Consider the following 21114-nt stretch of genomic DNA (forward strand, 5'->3'; position numbering starts at 1 on the left):
TTATTTTTTTTCCTGTGTTGTATTTGATTTATTTAAAATGAGTTTGAGAGAAATGACTTTAAAAGCCTCCAAGTAGCTCACTCTGAATAAATCTAAATGAATGAAATACTTTTATTTTTAAAGCTCTTAAAACAATTTTTATAATAGAACTGACTGAAGTTTTGTGCAGAGTGAGGTATGGGTATTATAGCAATATATACTATCATCACCAGTAGAAGCAGGCATGATACAATTTTTCCTATACAATCCTGTAAAAATACATTATGTGTATAAGATCTATGCCTGTCATAGACATTTTAGTTATGCTGTGTACAACATCAGATTCATTATGCTCTTGAAATGCTAATTCAGTACGACTAATTCATGGATGGATTTCAATCAAAAAGTTTCATTAGAAACTTTCATAGAAAATCATGATAAATGACTGATTACAAGGACAATTCTCTTGAGGTGCATTCATTTGTTGAGAGAAAATTAGCCTCAATGTTCTCTACTGAGTAGACATCATCATAATAAAAAAACAGGTTTCTTATTAAATATACCTAATGAAATGTGTGCAATTTGAGCATACTACAATATGCACAGAAGTGCAGTACACTGGAATGTAGTACTATATGTACAATAAGAACAGTCTTCCAGATTAGTTATGCCACAAAATATTTATTTATTCTCATTTGTTTCTAATCTTGCAAGATCATACATCCACTAGGCAGTTTTTGCATGCATACTGTCAATTCTTTGCTGAATATTTCAATAGCAACACCTAATCAATTGCAAAGCAAAAGTTCATTATCAGCATACTTATTAATCAATTTTCTAGTCCATGCTCATATCGTTGATGGCTTTTTAAACAAAGCCTCTGGAAACACTCCAACCAAATCAGAGGAGAACTTATAAGAGAGTTATATCAGAACCAAGATATTAATGGTCTCTGTGCTGCCATTTCAAATTTCATGTCCACTCCAAAAACTCTAAGGAGACTGACTAATCATAATAAAAGTCAAACAGATATTTGTTAAAAGGATTGCATAGTGGAAGGTTAAGTCAAACCATTCTTAGTTACAAAGAAGGAATAAGATGAAAAAAATACTTTTTTTCCCCTTTTTCATCAATATTGCCTTAATTGGAATAAGAAAAACAGAAACAGCTATTATTCCTTGAGTCCATCATTCAGGCCCTTGAGTAAAGACAATGACATTTCTGGACAAAAGAAAGTCAATAGCATGCCACTTTTATAAGTATCTGCAGAATGTTAGGTAGTTAATAATTAAAAAAAAAAAAAAAAAGGAGCTTAAAGGAGCTTGTTGCTACCCTTAGGAGGTTTCTTCTTTTTTTTCAGAAAAGCAGTCAGGTTCACTTGCTTGTTAGGTATACTTATGTGTTCTTGCTCTCTCTCAGTGAATTAAATGGCTCCTCCTCACCAAATAGAAAGTGCCCTCAAATTGCAGGGAAAAAAAAAAAAAGATAGCTTTGATATGGACCATTTGAAAGATAAGAATATTTTAAAAAATCCTTAATCTTTCAAATATGCTCTTGCGTAGCTCTTGAAGACTAAAAGGGAAGTGTAGTAAAACAAAACCAAGAAGGAGTGACTGCACTTGCTCAGGGACTTGACCACAGCTCAGAGGAAACTTTGCAGAATGACCAAAATAATTTTGGGCAACGTGTCAGCTGTGTGTTGCATGAGCGTGAATTTTCTCCATTTCTCAGACGGAGCTTAGATCTCTCTGCTGCTTCCCGAATACAAGGTGCAGATGGTGGGTTCTAACTGAGATAGAGGACAAAGCTCCTCTATGCTCCCGAAATGCTGTGCCTCTCCAGATATCGAGGGGGCAGGTGGGCAGGTAGCCCCGGGGCTGGTCTGAGCAGTGTCAGTCTCTCTGGGTTTGCCTGCTGGTCACGATGCAAAGCAGAGCAGCTCTAGCAGACGAGTCTATCATGCATCTTGTCCCTCCTGACAATTTTCTCTCTCCTTCCTTCTAATTCAGCCTGTAGAGATGGGGGGAATGACTATAGTGAGCCTTGTAGCAAGCTGGGCATACATGGGAGTAGCCATGGGGGTTCACATCTGCTTTGCTCTGCAAATGCTTTTTCATGTTCCCCTCCCATTCTCGGACTTAGATTTTATCAGCATTGCTGCAAATAAACCCTTGAGAGCTGGCATTGCAGCTTCCTTCCCTCACTTCCAAGCCTCAGAGCTTCTAAGGACAGGCAGGATGGGCTTCAGAGAGATGCAAATTGTTTGCTTATACCAACCCCAGTGCTCAAAAATGCAGTGTTGTTCCCATCTGCCCTCCAACATCTCACGCCACACCTTGTCTTTGCTAAACTCCCACTGCAGCTGTCTGAGACTTCTGGGAGCCCAAGATTTGTTGCTCTTCCTGCCTTTTCTTTCTTCCCCATGCCCTAGAAAAGATGCCAAAATTCTCCTATGGCAGTTATCTCACATTTATGTCTCTCTGTAACCTTCATGCTAGTCCAGACCTCTGTTCTTAATGTAGTTATGTGCTGAGTATGTAGAAGTGCGGAGGAAAGTTAATCTTTTTCAACTGTGAGCAGTTGCAACATTCTTCAGAATAAGTGCTGTTTAGGAGGAAGAAGGATACAATAGGATATTCAAGCAAACGCTTGCTAATTTGTGCCTTTCCATTAATGAAGATGAGATTTGACATGCAGAGCAACCAAGTTTTCCTGTCATTCTTAGGCATCTAGGAAAGTAGCAGTAATGACAGATATATTGCAGAGGACAATAATGTAATTTCTGTCACAGAATCACAGGATGATTGGAAGGGATTTCTAGAGATGATGTAGTCCAATGTCCCTGTTCAACCAGGAACGCATTGCTTCCATTAGGCCAACAAAGTGGAGCAAGAAGTTTGCTAATGTCCAGGTCCACACAGTAAGAGAGTGCATTATGTCACATTTGAACCTTTATTTATTTTTTACCACTCTGTTCTTCCATCTTCTTCTCTTGCTCCTCCCCTTTATTCATGTCACTTCTCTCACTTCCCCACCTTGGTTTTCTTGTCCATCTGTTGTGTCTTACACTTTTTGTTTGCTTCCTTTCACCATTGCTCTTATCCCATCTCCCTTATATGTCCTCTCTCCTGACTGCATAAACCAGCAGTCGATGCGAATAGGAAAACTGGTAAAATCCACTCCTACAAAATGCTGTAATTCCCTCTGGACTTTGCTTTCACACGGCGCCTGCTATTTCACAGAATAACACAGAATTACAGAACACTTAAGGATGCAAGGGACCTCTAGAGATTATCTAGTTCAAACGAATGCTTAAGCAGGGCACCTAGAGCATGCGACACAGGGCGGCATCCAGGTGGATTTGGAAGGTTTCCAGAGAAGGAGAYTCCACAGCCTCTCTGGGCAGCCTGTTCCACTGCCCTCACAGTGTCACCCTCACAGTAAGAAAGTTCTTCCTCACATGGAGATGAAACTTCGTGTGTTTCAATTTGTACCCACTACCCCTTGTTATGTTGCTGGCCACCACTAACAAGAGATTTGCCCCATGTGGGCCCATTAAGCAACAAGACAGCCCATAGGTATTAGGCAGAATATCTATGGATGCTCACCATATTTAGAAAGGTCATTTAATATGTCTTCACCAATCTGAAGCCAAGAATTGTAATGGTAGAGTGTTTCTAAAGGACATATGAAGTTGTTCTAGGCTGAATTCTTTTGTATTGATGAGCAGAAGTGGCCTTTTTGCTTTATCTTCTTGTGTTTTAGAGAGTTGACAAATGGCTTGCAACATTATTCTCCATGAACCTCAAATATCTGCATTTAAATTGCAAAATTCAGGTCTACCTGTGAGATAATAAATATTAATTATATAAGAATAAATTAAGAATTTGAGTCTACATAATAGTTGAATGAGATAACCATCCCATGCTAAGTTCCAGTACACAGTATAGTTTATACATTAGCTCAGTGTTCTCTGCAAAATGCTGAAATCAACATTGAATGTTAGGGATTTGGAAACTTAGGACTTTGGAAATTGTGGTTTGTAGAAATATATGCAAAATTATTGCCAAAATAAGTATTCATAAAGTTGTTTCAATATGCAGCTGTATGTAAACCTAGTTATTAACACACACTAGATAAATTTACTACATCTTTTCTCACCCACACCAGTGAGAAAGAAGTTGCAGATTTTTTACCAGAGACAGAATAGGTCTTTAAACTACAGCCAGGACTCTGCAGAAAGCTGTATGGGAGAGCAAATTTATGAATTAGCCTGGTCTTGCCTCCCCCACTGCTAGCTCTTTGATGGGGGGAATGCTGTTAGTTTCTCTCAGCTCCCACGTATCCTAGATGGGTTTATTTTTGCCATGGATCTGCAGTGTTGGGTTCTGACAAACCAGCAGCGGGCTAAATCAACTTTTAATGTCTTCAAAACACTTTTCACAAATAAACTAATTTATCCTCACAGTGGTATAGGGATGGAGGGGGTCAATCTACCTGTTCTCTGGATAAAAGAACTGAATTGGATTTTCTCAGCAGAAATCAATTAGTTTCCGCTTTAGACTTCACATGCTGTTGCCAGTCACTCATCAGTCTAAATACTCTGTTTACACTGTGCAGCGGGAGACCAGTGTTGCTTTTATTTTGCTTGTGCTCTGAAATAAATCCCCAGGTTTTCCCTCTGTTTTCTCCTGCAGCTGGGGTGATGCTGGTCCCTGAAAGGAAGACAGAGGATGGGTTTGAGGAGCACTTTGGCTTGAACTACTTGGGACACTTCCTGCTGACTAACCTCCTCTTGGATACGCTGAAGCAATCAGGAACGCACAGCCACAACGCTAGGATCATCACTGTCTCATCCGCCACCCATTACGTAGGCAAATTGCACCTGGATGACTTACAAAGCAGGTACCATCCATTTTTAGTATTGACTGCTCTGCATCAACCTCAACCAGTCAAAATCGCTGCTGAATATGGACTGTGTGTGGCAGGGTGGCTTTTCTTAAAACAGATAACAATGCTTTTCAAGCAGTTGCTGGTATCTTTCAGGCTTGAACAAAGCTTCCTGCCTTGGGTCAGAAACACAGATAATTGACAACCCGGTAAACCGAGTCTTTTATTAAGAGCCTCGAAAGCCTTGCTTCCTTTGTGGTGTTTAGACTGCGGTGATGGTTGTAGAGGCTGGGCTTGGCGGAGCCTCATCAGGTACCTGCCTGGCCAGGGTGCTGTGGAGCAGCTTGGGTGCGGGCTTGGTCCCCCAAAGTGGAGGAAGGAGCTGGTGGTGGCCGCTCCATCCCCATGGATCTGCAGTGACGGTGGCCGCTGGCTTGTGGGGATGCGGCGCTGGCGGGGGCAGCTGCCCGTGCCTGTCTGCCCATCATGGCGCTGACCCACACGCCTTGGCCTGCTCCTCGGCCTGCCCCCAGCCTGCACCTCAGCCTTCTCCTTGGCCTGCCCCTGGCCTGCACCACGGCCTGCGCCTCGGCCTATGCTTCGGCCTGCTCCTCAGCCTGCTCCTTGGCCTGTGCCATGGCCTGCTCCTCGGCCTGCCCCCGGCCTGCGCCATGACTTGCTCCTTGGCCTGCGCCTCGGCCTGTGCTTCGGCCTGCTCCTCGGCCTGCTCCTTGGCCTGCTCCTCGGCCTGCCCCCGGCCTGCACCTTGGCCTGCTCCTTGGCCTGCGCCACGACTTGCTCCTTGGCCTGCACCACGGCCTGCGCCTCGGCCTGTGCTTCGGCCTGCTCCTCGGCCTGCTCCTTGGCCTGCTCCTTGGCCTGCGCCACGGCCTGCTCCTTGGCCTGTACCTCCGCCTGCGCCCTGGCCTGCTTCTGGGCCTGCTCCTCGGCCTGCGCCCCAGCCTGCACCTTGGCCTGCTCCTTGGCCTGCGCCCCAGCCTGCACCTTGGCCTGCGTCTCAGCCTGTTCTCGTCCCTGGCAGTGCCACCCACTGCCACTGTCCCTGCTCTGCCAGCCCCAGCCCTGCCAGCTGGCAGCTCCTGCTGCCGCATCCAGCCCTGGCTCCTCTCCGCACTCCTATTTTTCTGTCCCCCATCTCGCTGGCAGCTGCTTCCTGCTGCCTGGCATCATCCCCCTGCCAGGCTGTGCCTTGCGTCCCTGCCACCCCATCATCTCCCGGAGTCCTGCAAGTGTCTGAGTCCCCCCTCATCTATGTCACCCTACCAGCCTTCTCCAAGCAATGAGGGACCACCGGGAGGTTGTAGAGACCCGAACAAACCTGCTCTCCTTATTCTGGATTTGTGTGGCTGCATGGCCACAGTCTCCCCAAGTGCTTTCATTTGGAAAAAAACCCATAACTGAATGTCTACAGGATTTCTTTTTCTTTTTTTTTTTTAATTAGGAGGATGGCAAATGATGCAGTGAATATCTCTGGTGTCACACACGGTAACTGTGTAGTACAGTTAATTGAGGAATAAGCAGGATAACGGAGATGAATTATAAATTTTCCACATGCAGTTACTTGTAGAAATTACTTGCTTACTAGCAGGCTCAATTAGAATCTTTTCTTCTGGTCAACTTCAAAGAATTTCTGCATGTATCAAGGGACTCCAAGTTTTAGATCATTTCTGTATAGAAATTGTGTCTCAGTCCTCAGCTTTCACCAAGAACTTGGGCAGGTATTTAGAAGCACTTGGCCTGAGGTTTCATTTTGGAACAAAGGCTAAAATTAGAGGGCTAAGGTTTTTCCAGTGCAMACGTTTTACATATGAATGCTACATTAAGCATGTCAAACTTTCTGTTTGGCTTCTGATTACATATTATGGCATCAGTATTATTGCAAGCACATTGTTTAAACTCGGCAGGGTAGTAGCAGTTTAATCTCTTGCTTGTAAAATAACCACAGGAAATTACCCTTACTCTTCACTTGATGTATATATTCATTGTTTCTGATGTGCATGTGCTGGATGGCACGATGTAAAGGGACTAAGGAGAGTGTAATTAGTGTTTCTTTGGAGTAAAGTGCTGAATGCAAAATTAAATGCGACTGTTCTGTGTCTCTAGATGACAGTAGTTTCCCTGATTATAGCAAAACCTTGTACTGCCCCTCTTTAACTTAAGCTCATCCTTATCTATACTTAATTATTATTAACTCTTATTTTAGGTAAACTGGATATGTTTCCATTAGAGTTATTGACTGTGAACATGACTAGTCTGATGATCTCCCAAAAGAAAAAAAGTGAGATTTACCTACAACTTTTCTGCCAAATCCAGCCCTTTCATTGATATGAGAAGAGAAATATAGGAGGAAATAATGTGACTGATTTTGTACACTCTTTTCAATGAGGTATTTGGAATAGCTGAGAGCTGGTAGTGCTGTCATACACATATACAAGCACATACGTATATGTGTACTATACCAGCAGCTTCAAGAGCATCAGTGGTTTGAACTCCAAGCCATTTCTAGGTCCAGCTGAAGTAGAATGCTCCCGTTTTTTCTAAGCCTAACTACTGATGGGCTCCAATATGGGAAAAATGCTATTTTAAAAGTTGGCACCAGTAAATGGTGCTGCTAAAAAGAATGAGATTACTTGCATGCTTGAATATATGCTAGCAGCATAAGAGAATGTTTTATCAGTGCTAGAGGACTGTTGCAAAGTATCATACTCAGACACTGTCTACATCATGACAGCCTGGAGATGCTTTTAGTGGATGCGGTAGAGGCACTTGTGGTAAGTGCTAAGTGCTTTGGTATAACAGTGTTCCATGAATTGCCTTAGTTTTCCAGTGATGACATCCCTCATTTTTTCAGCTCTTGTGAAATCTCTTAAAATATCTTACACTGGCTTTCTCCTTATTTTGAGTTGCAGTAGTTGGCCATAATTTGCTTTGTGCGTTGGATTTGTGCTCCCTGGGTGGTTGGTCATGGTTGCTGTCTACTCATAGTGGAGAAAGGGAGCGGTATTCTCAGTGTATGAAAAATCACTGATAGCAGTAACTGATAGCAGATAATTTACCCTACCTTTGTCATACTCTTGTCTCATCATTCATAGATTTTGGTTGGGCCAGAGTCCAAACTGGAGGTGCGTAATGGTAGCAGAAGAGGCATTCATCCATCAAATATATCAAAGAAGGAAAGGCAGAAGACTGTCTTGTCATAGAGGAGAAAATAAACTGAGGTTCAGTTCTCTACCACAGATTTTTATTGGAATCATTCTCCCACGTGGGAGACCTTGGGTTTCTGATCGCAGTTACAGCCACAACTCTTGAACTTGTTTTGCTTGTTCTTGCTGCTCAGAATTTTGATTTGAACTCAGAAGTCATCCATATCACAGTGAGCACAGGGCAGTGGGATAAGACCTCTATAGTGGTGGAAASCTCTATGCCAGTATACTGGAACATGCCAGTAGATTGCAACAATATTAAATATAGCTTGAGCTACTGTCTTCCACTCTTCCTCTTTCATTTGTTTTATATCATTCCACTGTTCTAATTTATCCCATATTTCTCCTTTCAACTCTTTTTCATAGGAGCCTTAATTTTCACCTTTGTTGATTTGCCTTGGCTGTTAAATTATTTTTCTTCCTTCATTATCTCTCTCTTCATGCTTACTTACTTGATCTTCATCTTTGTCTTTTCAGTTCTATTCTTTCCCTTGCTTTTTCCCTCCCTATCTTATTTTTTTCTCTTCATTTTTGTTATTTACATTCACCAGTTCATTTCCTCCTTTTCTCTTCCTTTCTCATCTTACTTTCTCTCCTCAACCCCAGTCCTATTTTTCTCCTATGAATGTCATTTCACCCCCTTCCTGCCCACTCTCTTCCCACACACACCACTAAGAGACATAGCATAGGTACATCAAGGCAGGACAGAGCTTGTTCCAAACTGGCAGGGCATAGTTTGTTTCATGTGTGTTATTGAAAATGCAAACTCACTAGAGCAATGACTGTTCTCCCAGTTCTTTTGCTGAAGGATATATGAAGAACATCAAACGCTTTTGTGGTCTTTTAGATCCAGACCATTTTCGACAGAAATCACATGAGTCGACAAGGGGATCCCTAAGGCAAATCATTCTCCTTCATCCCTACTTTGAATGGTACTGTTTTCAAGAAGGTGAAAGTTTAACAGAAACACTATCAGCAAATATTTCAGCAATGGTGATTTAAGCCATTCCATGCTGACTGTAATATAGTTTGTGCCCTAGCAGTACAACAGTGTAACTCTCATGTTCTTTATATAATAGTCTTTAAAGTGTGAGAAAAGTATGACCTCAGCAGAACATGGCTCTTTTAGCAAATGTTTGAAGAGCGCAGGGACATCTTCTCCATTTGAGGTAGGTTTGAACAGTTCCCTGGAGCTCATAGTGCTCTTACAAGTCTGGGATAGAGGGCTGTCCTACAGGCACTCTGCCTACAGAAATAAGAGGGAACATAAGGAAAAATCAAGACAAAAAGACTTTATTTCTTTTCCAAGGCTATAGAAGTGCTTCACCTTGTGTCACACTCACTCAGATGTCCTCTTTTTCCCAGAGGTAAGCAGCATCTTAGTGTGTTCTGTCTAGGTTTTTCTCCATGACTAACTATTCCTTTCATCATCCTCTCTCTTTGCATGCCAAATGGGCCCTGTAATGCTGTGAATCACAGATTTATGAACTCCTCAGCCATAGTAACAGAGCTCTTTTTCTGCTCCAAGTCTTCTCTACATTCAGAGATAGTTACTCACACATTTTTTTTTTTTTGCTCTCCTTCCTCTGCTTTTCTGTTTCATTCCTGCAAAGGAAACTACTGCTCTTTTTGTTCTGATACTGTCCCCAGGTAATTTCTATGCTTTTTTTTCCCCTGCAACAACCTTCATGCATGAATCATGTCAAGGAAAGCAGAGATAAAAGTGAAAGGAAACCCAGAAGTACCAGTTGCCACGTGTGCATCCTGGTTGGTGTCAGGTAGGGCAAACAGCTCTGCCTAGGATGAGGGAGGATACTGGGGAAACAAGGCAGCTGCAGCTCATGTGTTCTACTAGGCAGTTCATAAAGGGTGTAGCAGAGAGTGTTTCATACTGCTGGAGATATCTCTCCAGCAAAGTGTCTGGAGACCTCCTCTTATTGGACAAATAGTCTTCTTCATTAAAGCTTCCTGGAGTTAACTGATTTTTGATGGCAAACGAAGTTGCAATTAAATCTGAGGGAAAAGTTGAAGGTTTTGTCCCAGAAGAATTGCTGAGATTTTGAAAATATTGCCTGTGAATAGCAATGAAAAAATTAAATGCGTAAAGTTTTTGTAAAATGTTTTTTTTTTTTTTCAGATCAAAGTCAAAAAATATTTCAGTGAGTATTTGGTTTCAAATTCAATTTGTAATAATCCTGATAAATACACTGCATTTAATATTTTTAAGTAGAATTTTGATTAAACTGAAACTCCAGACCTTTAATTTAAAATTCGTCCCACTGAAAGATTCCTTTGAATGATTTGAGGAACATTGTCAGCAGTAAAAAAATGACCACTTTTGGGAAACTTCTCAAATGGTTCTTCCTGTGTCTCTTCCTGATTGATCTGTTTCCTGTAACTTAACTCCTTATAATTTCTGCAATCCAAGTTCAAATTTCCACTAGTGTATAATATCTTTAGTTCAATAAAAAACAACTGTGTAGGTTTCGTAACATAATAATAGCACAATACTGTTATTTTAATTCTAAATTTATGATAATAATGAAAATTTGTAAGATGAAAAAGGAGARATTTTAAATAATTCCCTTTCATTTGTTAATCCATTTTAATCAATAGAGAAGTCTTTCACAATGGATATATAGTGACTAGTTTGATTAGTACTACAGGATTAATAAAATTATGTGGAAACAATAGAAATTACAATCATAAAATATTTCTAGACACAAAAATAAATATCATAGATTCCATTTCTTTTGGGAGCATGGGATTTTTTKTGTGTTTTATAATTTAAATAGATGACCCATGATGACTTTTATTGTATATTATGATTTTATTTACGAGGTTAATCATACTCCCTTCACAGGACCAAATACTAACTGCTGCATACTGTAAATTTCAGTTCAAGTGACCTTCCTACAGTTTTCCAAACTTTTCYTTGTATAATTAGATGATTATGTATTCACAGGTATAAATATTCAAATGTTTACTGAATTTACATATCGATRTTTTAGTCTCTCTTTGCAGGACCTTTTTTTTTTTTTAATAAATGCAGAAGGATTTGCTGATTTGCAAAATGATCCTTTCCTTTTGCAAAAATTAGTGTTAATTGCAAAAAGATTAATCTGCTGCCCTGAAAAATCAGTGTTCTGGTTACAGCACAGATCTTAAATATTATGAAGCAATTAAAAAACAAAATACAAAATAAAATAATCTTCCTTACCCCCAAACAAACAAACAAACAAGAAACCCACACAAGTGGGCCATATCAGAAGACCACATCTCTCATCAGTTCAAAAATGGGATTTCAGTTGGTATCTCTGCAGTACCACAGATCACCACAGGTGATCACCATCCATTCCTGCAACACAAAATGAAGATGTGTTTAACTTTGGAAAGTTCTGATTTTAAATTTATTGATGTACTTTCAATCCATCTAGCCAAAATACTTCTAAGGTTCATTGCTCTTCTAAAGAGCAGTAACAGTGTGACACACTTCACAAAGATAATGTCAGAATTTAATGTATTCTGATAAATTAAATATAGCTGTTTTACGGGTCAGGATGTTAAAACCCTTCTCATCTAAAATGAATTGATGGTCTTAATAATGCATTATTAATAACAGTTAATGATTTAATAAGACAAAGTGTTTTCTGAGCAAGTTCAGAAATGCAATGTGTTGGAAGGTTTCTGCTTCTCAACCTCTCCCTCCTCCATGGGTTGAATGGGTAAAATCAACCCTCCGTAGCATGAAAGACAATAGATCTCACACACGTGCTCTTTTCTGGAATGGCAAAACAGTTCAATGRTAATTTGAAAGTTAATGTACTGCACTAGTCTGGCAGCGGAGGCAAAAGAGACTTGCAGAGAATGTGGAGCAGAGACAGACTGTCACCCTTGAGAGGTGAAGGTTAGTTTAATATCTCCCAGTGAGCAGAAAGACTCATTAAGGCTGAGTGAACCTTAAAAGCTTGGGAGTTCATGTGCTGAGCGCTTATTCAAATGTTTTGCAATGTGTCCTCTTAATTGCTGCAGCTCCCACCATGCTCACAACACCTTTTCACTGGTGCTGTCCTCTGAGCTGGATAGTATGTCTGGGGGAAGCCAGCACGGATGCCTGCACATCCCCAGTACACCAGGTGAGGAAACACTGTCCAAAGGATCATCTTGCCCTCAGCAAATCCCCTCGGGGTCTGCAGTGCTCCTGGCTCTTTGCAGCCAAACAGCCCTGATGCTGCCACGTGCAGTAAGGATGAGGAGCTGTAGTGGAGGGAGGGAGTCAAAGGCAGATTTCTTCCTCTAAGATTAAAAAATGCTACCACTTAACTTCTTTTTTTCTCCRTGCCCTAAACTTTTCCTTACAGAAAAGCAGAACCTGATCTGTTGGAAACATCAGAAACTGATCTTTTGACTAAACTGAAATTTCTATAGAAGTCATGTGCTCTCTRAAAAACCCAGATATATTCTATATAAAACAAGGCATTGTAAAACTAAAATATTTTAGCCCACAGTAATTTTAGTACTGCCAAATGTCTTACAACAGTTTTAGCTCCACTGACCCATTTCATTTGTTCTCATTATGTATAAGGTGCTGGGCTGCATTTCTTGTGATGGCAAAAAGGGATCGGCTGTACAATGCATTATTTTAGCCTCTCGAACAGTAGAGAGTCTGAGGTCCAGAGAGCTCTGGCTAACCTATTTTTATACAGCTTTATACTGGATTGATTAAAGATGTTTGTCCAGCTTTACATCGGGATGACAGTGAGTTAAGCTGTGTGTTTGGGTGGGAGGGACGGGGCGAGTGATGGTGRTGGAGGCAAAGCAGGAGGAGGGGAAGGAGGGTGAGGGGGTCCCAGCGCCAGCCTGTATCAACCTCAGCTGCTGGGGAGCTGCCCTTGAAGCAGGGCCACTGAGCTGAAGCATGAAGCTGAAGAGCTTTTACAGCTGAGCGATGAAGATGATTAAGGGATTCAAACATCTATGGCATGAGAAAAGTCTATTTGAGCAGGGCTTGTTTAGCCTGCAGAAGATGGAGAGCAGATCTTATCAACATGTACAAATACCTGAGGGAAGGATGTAAAGAGAATGGGCCCAAACTCTTCTCAGTGRTGGCCAGTGATAGGACAAGGGGTAGCGGGTACAAATTGAAACACAGGCAGTTCCATCTCCATGTGAGGAAGAACTTCCTTTCTGTGAGGGTGACAGAGCCCTGGMACAGGCTGCCCAGGGAGGCTGTGGAGTCTCCTTCTCTGGAGGTCTCCAAACCCACCTGGATGCCGCCCTGTGCCCCGTGCTCTGGGTGTCCCTGCTGGAGCAGGGGGGTTGGACTACATAGTCTCTAGAGGTCCCTTCCAACCTCAGCCCTTCTGTRATTCTGTGACTCTGTATGCTGCTTTTTCAGTTTGGTCACAAAACTCCTTGTTGGTGTGTCCTGTGTGGCTTCATTTCTGGTGCGTTATGTAAGGGGAAGGGATTTCATGTGCTCTTCGCTGAGTTCTCATGGGCTCTGGCCCCAGGCCTTGCCCCTCCCTTGCAAATACTTGCTTTTCCATTACCAATAATTCACAGCCCTGTTTACAGTGTTCAGGAGTGACATAATATTGGGAAATTCTAAAAAACTTCCCTAAGGCTGGATAGTGGAGAAAGTGATTGCTGTCACAGTCTCTTATGCTGGTCTAAAATAACCAGTTTGTAATGCTGGCTACAGGCCACTGTGAGCCACAGTTGGCTTTTAGTTTCTTGCAATTTGAAAAGAATTTTTCTGCAGCAAATACAGTTTAAGGAAAAAACAAAATGATGCAATGAAAAAAGCTAACAACCCTCGGATAAAGGAGAGCAGCATTTTACTGAATTGTTTTTACAGTTTGCTAAAGGTTACTTGTTTATGTTCCTGAAGTAAAACCCCCTGAAACACTCTCCTCCACACTTGGCAGTGGCTGAAGGCCTCTAGCAAGGAACAGCCTCATATAAACTAAAGCCTTTCGCACCGCAGCTGGACCATCGGTTATTTCATGAGGGCARAGAACTTGCGTGTTTGAATCTCTCCTGCACCCGCTGACATTTCAGCTGGTTTTATTTTTCATGGAATCACACAGAGACACAGAATCACATTTTCCCTTAACCTAGTGTCTTCCAACAGAAGGGGAAAACTTTCTGCAATTATTTTTAGAAAGCAGGTYACTTGTTTATTAGCCTATTCCTTTTCTACTCTTAATCCAGTTACTGTTTTTTTTTTTTTTTTTTTACCTGTTTGAAGCTGTGGTCTTCTTATCCTAAGTATATAAGAAAACATTGAAGAAGCAGAAGTCATTAGAATGCTTTAACAAACAAAAACTGCCCTGTCTGAGCTGATAATCTTCTGTTGCTTCTATGCATGGTGGCATAGGGTTTTCTGCGTCATATTTACAGACATCTGGGAGGACATAGCATTTTGTAGCCTTTGTGCATGTTTAAGCCATATTTCCCCTGGTAGGACAGACCAGTCCTGCAGTGTGTTGAATATTTGCATCTGTAGTTCCTCCTCAAGTCCAGGGCAGTGGGTTTTGACCCATCACAGATTGAAAGCTTGTATTATGTGCATATTAATTTCACACAGTCTACTGAAAATCCTCTCATTGCAATTGGTGACAAGGCTGGACTTGTAATGGCAGCATTTTCTGATTCATAAGCAGGCTCTACAGTTAGTCACAGAAAGAAAAAAACAATCTGCAGCTACTCTGCAAACATGAAACAAATTTTAAGATGATTTTATCAAGATGGAAGTGGAATTGTCGTTACTGAGCCATTTTATGGCCCATCCAAGTTCCTGGGCGAGAGAAGAAGAAACTCTAAAAAGACCTCTTGCTTCTTTGAACTTAAAARCTCTGTTGTAGGAGGATTAGGAAGCTTTCCACAAGTAGGTGGAGTGCCTCAGAGCTCTTCTTGATTTAATCCAAAAATAATCTCAAAAGAAGTGTCTCAATCTTCAGTTACATGAGATCCAGATTATCCAAGAAATAATTTGAAAAGATATATGGCAGTTAAGTTTCCCCCTTGACACAGAAGGGTCATGAGGACTCAGGACAAAGGTCTTGGAGTCTTGATCTTGTTCGTGGCTGCAGCTATGCCAAACACCGATCAATTTCTTTCATTTATGTATTTATTTTGTTGATGGAGATTTTTAATTGAGTGAAGGGATACCATTATGCTCAAATGACACTTCAAATATTCAACACTACATGATATAAACCTACTTTTGAAAAATAGTAACTCAGAAGAATCAGTTTATATCATTCTCTATGAAAAGATTTATTTCTTGGGAAAATGGAATTACAGTAATTATAACTTGGACTGGTCAACTGACCATAAACAAAAACCACTTTAAATTAACTCAGAGAGAAAAGCTGGACTTTTTTTTTTAAGCAATTGCTTCTGCTCAGGCTGTGAAAGATCAGCCATTGTGTCCCTGTTTCTTACACTTGAGAATTTGCATCCAACACACAGCAAAGGAGCTGCCCGTGGCCAGGGAAGCCATAGAGCAAAAGGAGGGCTCCTGACATCTCACCTACCTGCATTAGACGGAAGGACCAGCAGCAGACAAGTGATGCATTCATTCCATTAGAATGGCAGCAATGTTCATGGTGACAATCCCCTACTGATTTTACCTTTTAGACATATTTTTAATAGTATAGACCTCCCAGGTCCTATCACTAAAGACAGTAATTTCACTCTGCATTTCCCACATGTGATAAGCAGCGGGCTAGTCACTGAATGGCATGCATTTTTGCAGCAAAGAGATGGAAGTTGGGAAGCAAGTGTTTTGAGCAAAGGAGCAGCTTCCAGCATGTGGCTTTTACTGGACTCTGGATGAAGCCAAAGCTCCACTGGCTTGCAGAGAAGTGACCAACTGCTAGTGAGGCCATTGACAGCACTTGGCCTCTTTGAAAGAGCAGCTCCCCTCTCTGAGCTTTTACCCTCTGAGCTTTTATGCTTGTCCTCTAATTTGGGGAAGAGCTACACTATCTTACCACTTTTCCAACCAAGCCATTTCTGGACAAAACTCTGTGTGAGCAGTGCATGGAGTGGCTCACTGCAGGGATGGGGAAACAGYCTGGGATGTGGTTAGTCTCAGGCATTACTTTGTCTGTGGGTCAGCACAATACACCCAACCAGGCTGGTTGGAAAAGTGCAGTCTGATGCTGGTTATTTGGGTAACTCTGCACCTGTCAACGCATGAAGTGTTTGCTTTTCAGATTGTGTAGAACCACTCATTTAATTAACTTATCAGCCTAGTATCCTTCCGTTCCAGAGTGCCCATCATAGACTTTCCAGGAATCACTACTGAGTGCTGCTACTGGAGTTCAAATAAATGGGAATGTGCTAAGGCTGTCTTTACTTTTGTATGTATAAATATTTACAAGTGTATAAACAATTTTGTTTTTAAAGCTGCATATGAAGAAAATGCACAAAATATACATGAAGAAGTAATTGGCCAGCTGACAGCCAAAAAGCACCCAGGCATGTATGTGAAATGAGTAACTATAATGTAGGCCCTAGCAGGAGCTGCAATTAGTAACAAGAGAACTACAGTAAAAAATGCAGCTGTAACACATTGTAGAAGATCTGTTAACTAGATTTTGAATCTTTTTTAGTAAGGCATATTGCTTTTTCTTTCAATTAGCAACATTCAATTAGCAACAATTGCCACATCAGTGGCAATAGGCATATTCCATTTTTTCAACTGTTTTTTTTCCATCTCTGTACTTTTTTATTATTATTATTGGACAGTCACAGTACATGAGACTTAACAAGTGTGTACACGGGACAAATAGTTGTAGTACTGTCAGGAAAGCTGCAGAAATCTAGTATTTCCATATTTAGAACTCAGGCTTTGGAGTATTATARAAAGAAAGAGAGAAAAAATATGAGACCCAGAAAAGATGTACCTATATTCCACAATATAATTCTGTAGCTGCCTTAAGCAAGCTGCAAAATCTATCAGAAATCTTGAAAAATCTTGCATTGCACTCCCTAGAGAAAGAAAATTTCAGACTATGAAAGCTTTATGAGTGTTTAATAATAGTCTTTATGTTCTTGACTAAGCAATGGTGATGATGTATTGCAAGATTAATACATAAATCATTAAGAAACTCAAGTCACTTTAATACAGCAAGTCTGTTTTGCTTAATTCACTGATTCATCCTAAGGCATGTATTGAAATTTTGTGTGGCCTCTCATTAGAAACCCCAGCATGTCACCCACATTTTGCATCACTTCTCTTTTAATGGAGCACGCAGCAATCTGGTTGTTCTGCAGTTTGATCTCAGCACACTCTGCCCTGCAGCCAGATTAACGCACTGGAAATTTGGGTGTGATGATCGGTATGGAGATGACACGTACAAGACCAGCGTAGGGTAAAAGAGGTTACTGTCAGAAAAGCTGTACTGTTAGCACCCTGTTACTCAGTGGGTCCTCTGAACTGATTTAATGTTGTAGCCTAAACCTGTTACCACTCCACTAACATGGGAGACCTTGACAGAATACGGATCAACTAATGCCAATCAGAAAAATAAACTACAATAAAATTGGTGGTCTTGGGAAGTGAACAAGATGAACAAGGATCCAGTTTTCAAACTTGGGTAGCTACTGAGTCCATGCTTAAGTATCTAATGAGCTACTGCAGGCTGCAGTTTGAAAATTGGCTTCTCTTTGTAAAAATACATTGCCCCAGCATGCCAGGAAGACTGCATTTGGAGACAGCTGCATGGAGATGAGTTGTAAAATCAGCTTCTGGTAGAAACTGCTTGGAAAAAGAGAAAGAAATCACCAAAACACAATGCATTCACTCCAAAATTGAATACTTATATAGTTTTTTTGGCAAAAATACACAATAATCTCTTTATCTTCTTTTTCCTAATTTGAGAATTTGCCATTCTATGTTGCAAACAAAATCTTAACGTGAAAACACTGATTTCTGCAAAAAGTTGTACAGCAAATGCATATTGTGCCTTATCCTGATCCTTATTTATGAGGATACAATCAATGAAAAGTTCATTTTAAAAGAAGAAGAAATCATGGTATTGTATATTGCTGCTTTCTTGGCTGGATTTCAAAACAACAAATTAAATTGTCTGCTTTTACTTCTCCTATAGTTTCATTCAATGAGCTGCATCTCACTAGGTGCATCCCCTGCTGGGGGGACTCCTTCCCGCAGCAGGAAGAGTGAGTGCATGGGCATGGGCATGGATGGGCTTCTGCTGGTCATCACCAGCAACACCGCTCGTTCCCACTGAAACTAAACTTCTTCCTACCAAATCCATGCTCCCTGCTTCCTCTGCTGYACACTTTTGCCAGCTCTAGGCTGTGCAGTGGCCTGCCATGCTCATGACATGTGCTGCCTGGCCTAGCTAGGCAGGTTGGCAGTATTTGTTATGACGGTACCTGGCCTGTTGGTCCCCTGTATCCTGGCTTTCTGGGTAAGTGGGCAGCGTGTGTATAAACCATCTGCCTGGAGGTCCTTTGCCCGGGTAGGAGGCACAGTTCCTCTCACCGAGAGCTTGYCGTGTTGCATGGATCGATAGCCTGGGTCCACAGGAGGCCAGACATGCCCCTCGTCAGCTGCTGTGCCGGCTAATTGGGCTGGCAAGCTGCATGCTGCTTGCAGGCTCTGCCTTGTTCAGCTTCCTGTACAACCTCTCATTTTAACGGGCTTTTAGAGACTTCAGGAAAGCAAAGGGATGTGGAAATGTGCAATCTTGCCAATGCTATTACTATATTTAATGTACAATTACAGTTTCATTCAGTGCTGAAGTTATATGGAAAGAGCATAGAGAGCCAAGAGAAAGACTAGATCTAGATGAATGTGCTTCAAAGCCGGGTCATTCCATGTATAGGAATATGTTTATAGGAGATGCAGTTATGGTGCAAGAGCATATGTGAAGGAGATGAGGCATTTTTCTGTTTCATAAGCTAAGATTACATGAAGTGAAACTAAGTAACCATTTTTTACTTCCAGTGTAATTTAAATAGCATGAATCGATGTTAAGGAAAGCATGAACCTAAGAAGAGAGGTCCTCACAAATAAAACAGTGGTTCAACTAAGATAGTCATCATTTCCATGTCACAGATTATTCCTCTGTTTTATACAGTCCAGTGATATTGGATTCCTGAAAAGCAAAAATTGTATGCACACAAAAAGTGGAGTGGTAATCAGCATGGGGGTGCTATCAAAAGTGTCTGTGTTGTGTATCAACTTTTACATCCTCCATCCCTATATAATACTACTGAAGTCTCATTCCCTGGTGCCTTAGAAATCATTTGCATCTCTGCACTGTGATATAAAGGGCTTCCACACTGATTGGATGGCTTTTTATATCTTCTGAGCACTCATGTTTCCCTGACATAGATATACATGCAAAGTACAAGGCTTTTGAGGATCCGGTCCTTGTAGTTCATGCTTCATTGCCACAAGGTAAGTCGAAACAGCGCTCACTCAGCATGTGGGAATGGGGAGTCGTGGGGAGTTTTCACCATCCTTCTGTGTGGATCCTGAGGGTTACTGAACGCCAGGCTAGACTCAGACAGAACAAGTTGGAGTAGTCCCTAACCCTGCTCCTCTGTGATCTGCTTGCCAGGCAGGATCTCTATAATCCGACACGGCAAGTCTTTTCCCATGCCCTAGCTTGTGTTCCCACCTCATGGGGGAATGGTGGCACCAGCAGAGAAATGCCAGGACACACCAGGCTGATGAAGGCTGCTTCTTTCCTAAAGTGCTTCTCATGGGCAGCATTAGATCTTCCTTGAACTGCTGCCCAAGGGAAGGTGGTTGTGGCCAGGGATATGGACCTTCCAGTCAAAATGGGTTGAAATGTGCATAAGGCATCCAGTTACATTTTGAGCATTTCAGATGAGGATATGGACAATGCTGAATATAAAATAAAACTGCAATTCCCTGACTAATGCCAAGTCACTTTTCTAGTCATGCAGTGATTGTTTTTTATTTTTAAAATAGCCCATTTTAGCCTGAGGCACAGGCGATATCCTTATGATGACGGAGCTATGTTATCCAGCACATAACAGCTCAGGCCATTGTTTGCTATGAAGGCTTTCTATGATTCCCTGTCATTTTTTATTCTCTCTCAAATTATATAATGGTTTCACTGCCTATTTATGTGTTTCTCTTGAACAAGAATAGAGCAGGAAAAAAAAAAGAAAAAAGAAAATAGGAACTGGAGATTTAGTCCTGTTGTCTTTTATTTCCTGTAGCTGAGCTGTAAGAAATATCACCCTGTCACCAGGTTTCTGAGACCAGTTACCTAATGCTTACACTTGAWTTGCTTCAGTAGCCTTGTACCTTTGCCGAGAACCAGCCTGCGTGCTGCTATCCAAGTGTTTCTATAGTGAAGTGTACAGAATATTATAGATACCAGATGAAAATGAGATTTTGAAAAGAATTCTGAGAAATTTTGCTACTTGGTCTTTGCTTAACAAAAACCTTGCGTGTGATAACGACCAGGGAAAACTCAAGGCAGGCTTTTTTTTTTCAGAATGGGAGCATCCCCAGCTTTGCTTTTTGTTGCACTAAGGCTGAGGCTGCTGCTGTCCCAGCAAAGAGAAGGATTCCCAGCTGGGAAAGTGAGATCTGCCCCCAGGGGGGTGCTTCTCCACATGCTCCACCAGCAGTAGCTGCTGCCCTGTGTGTTCTAACCCCAGTCTCCGTATCAAGCAGCTCATCTCCCCAGGCCCTTTTACCACAGAGGTAAGAGACGGTGAGGGCCAGGGCTGTTTTGCTGCCCCCAGGAGTCTGCTGCTCCAGGCACCGCCTGCCTTGCCCATGAGCTGTGCATTACCTCTGGTTCTGCTGAGCCCCGAAATAGTGCAATGGGAGGCCCGTGGTAGTTGAAAGAGGGAATTGGCCTGGAATAGGCATTTGTGGAAGCAATGTTGAGGCCTACGTCAGGATAAGCACTTTACATGACATACCTGCTAATTTGCCCAGAACGAGTCTGCTTATTCAAAAAACAGTGCTACCTGCCTGGAGTGAAAC

The 21114-nt window shown here is 41.6% G+C and overlaps 1 protein-coding gene across 1 annotated transcript in view; it reads left to right on the forward strand.

The window, feature by feature from the left end:
- Nucleotides 1-21114, forward strand: part of DHRSX (dehydrogenase/reductase X-linked) — a 135450-nt gene that overhangs the window by 84677 nt on the left and 29659 nt on the right. The window contains exon 5 of the mRNA XM_026035363.1: nt 4677-4884. Coding sequence (XP_025891148.1) covers nt 4677-4884 — 208 coding nt within the window. The remainder of the gene's footprint in view (nt 1-4676; nt 4885-21114) is intronic.

The sequence above is a fragment of the Nothoprocta perdicaria genome, unplaced genomic scaffold (assembly GCF_003342845.1).
Source record: "Nothoprocta perdicaria isolate Ctin4 unplaced genomic scaffold, notPer1 scaffold_159, whole genome shotgun sequence".
NCBI lineage: Eukaryota > Metazoa > Chordata > Aves > Tinamiformes > Tinamidae > Nothoprocta > Nothoprocta perdicaria.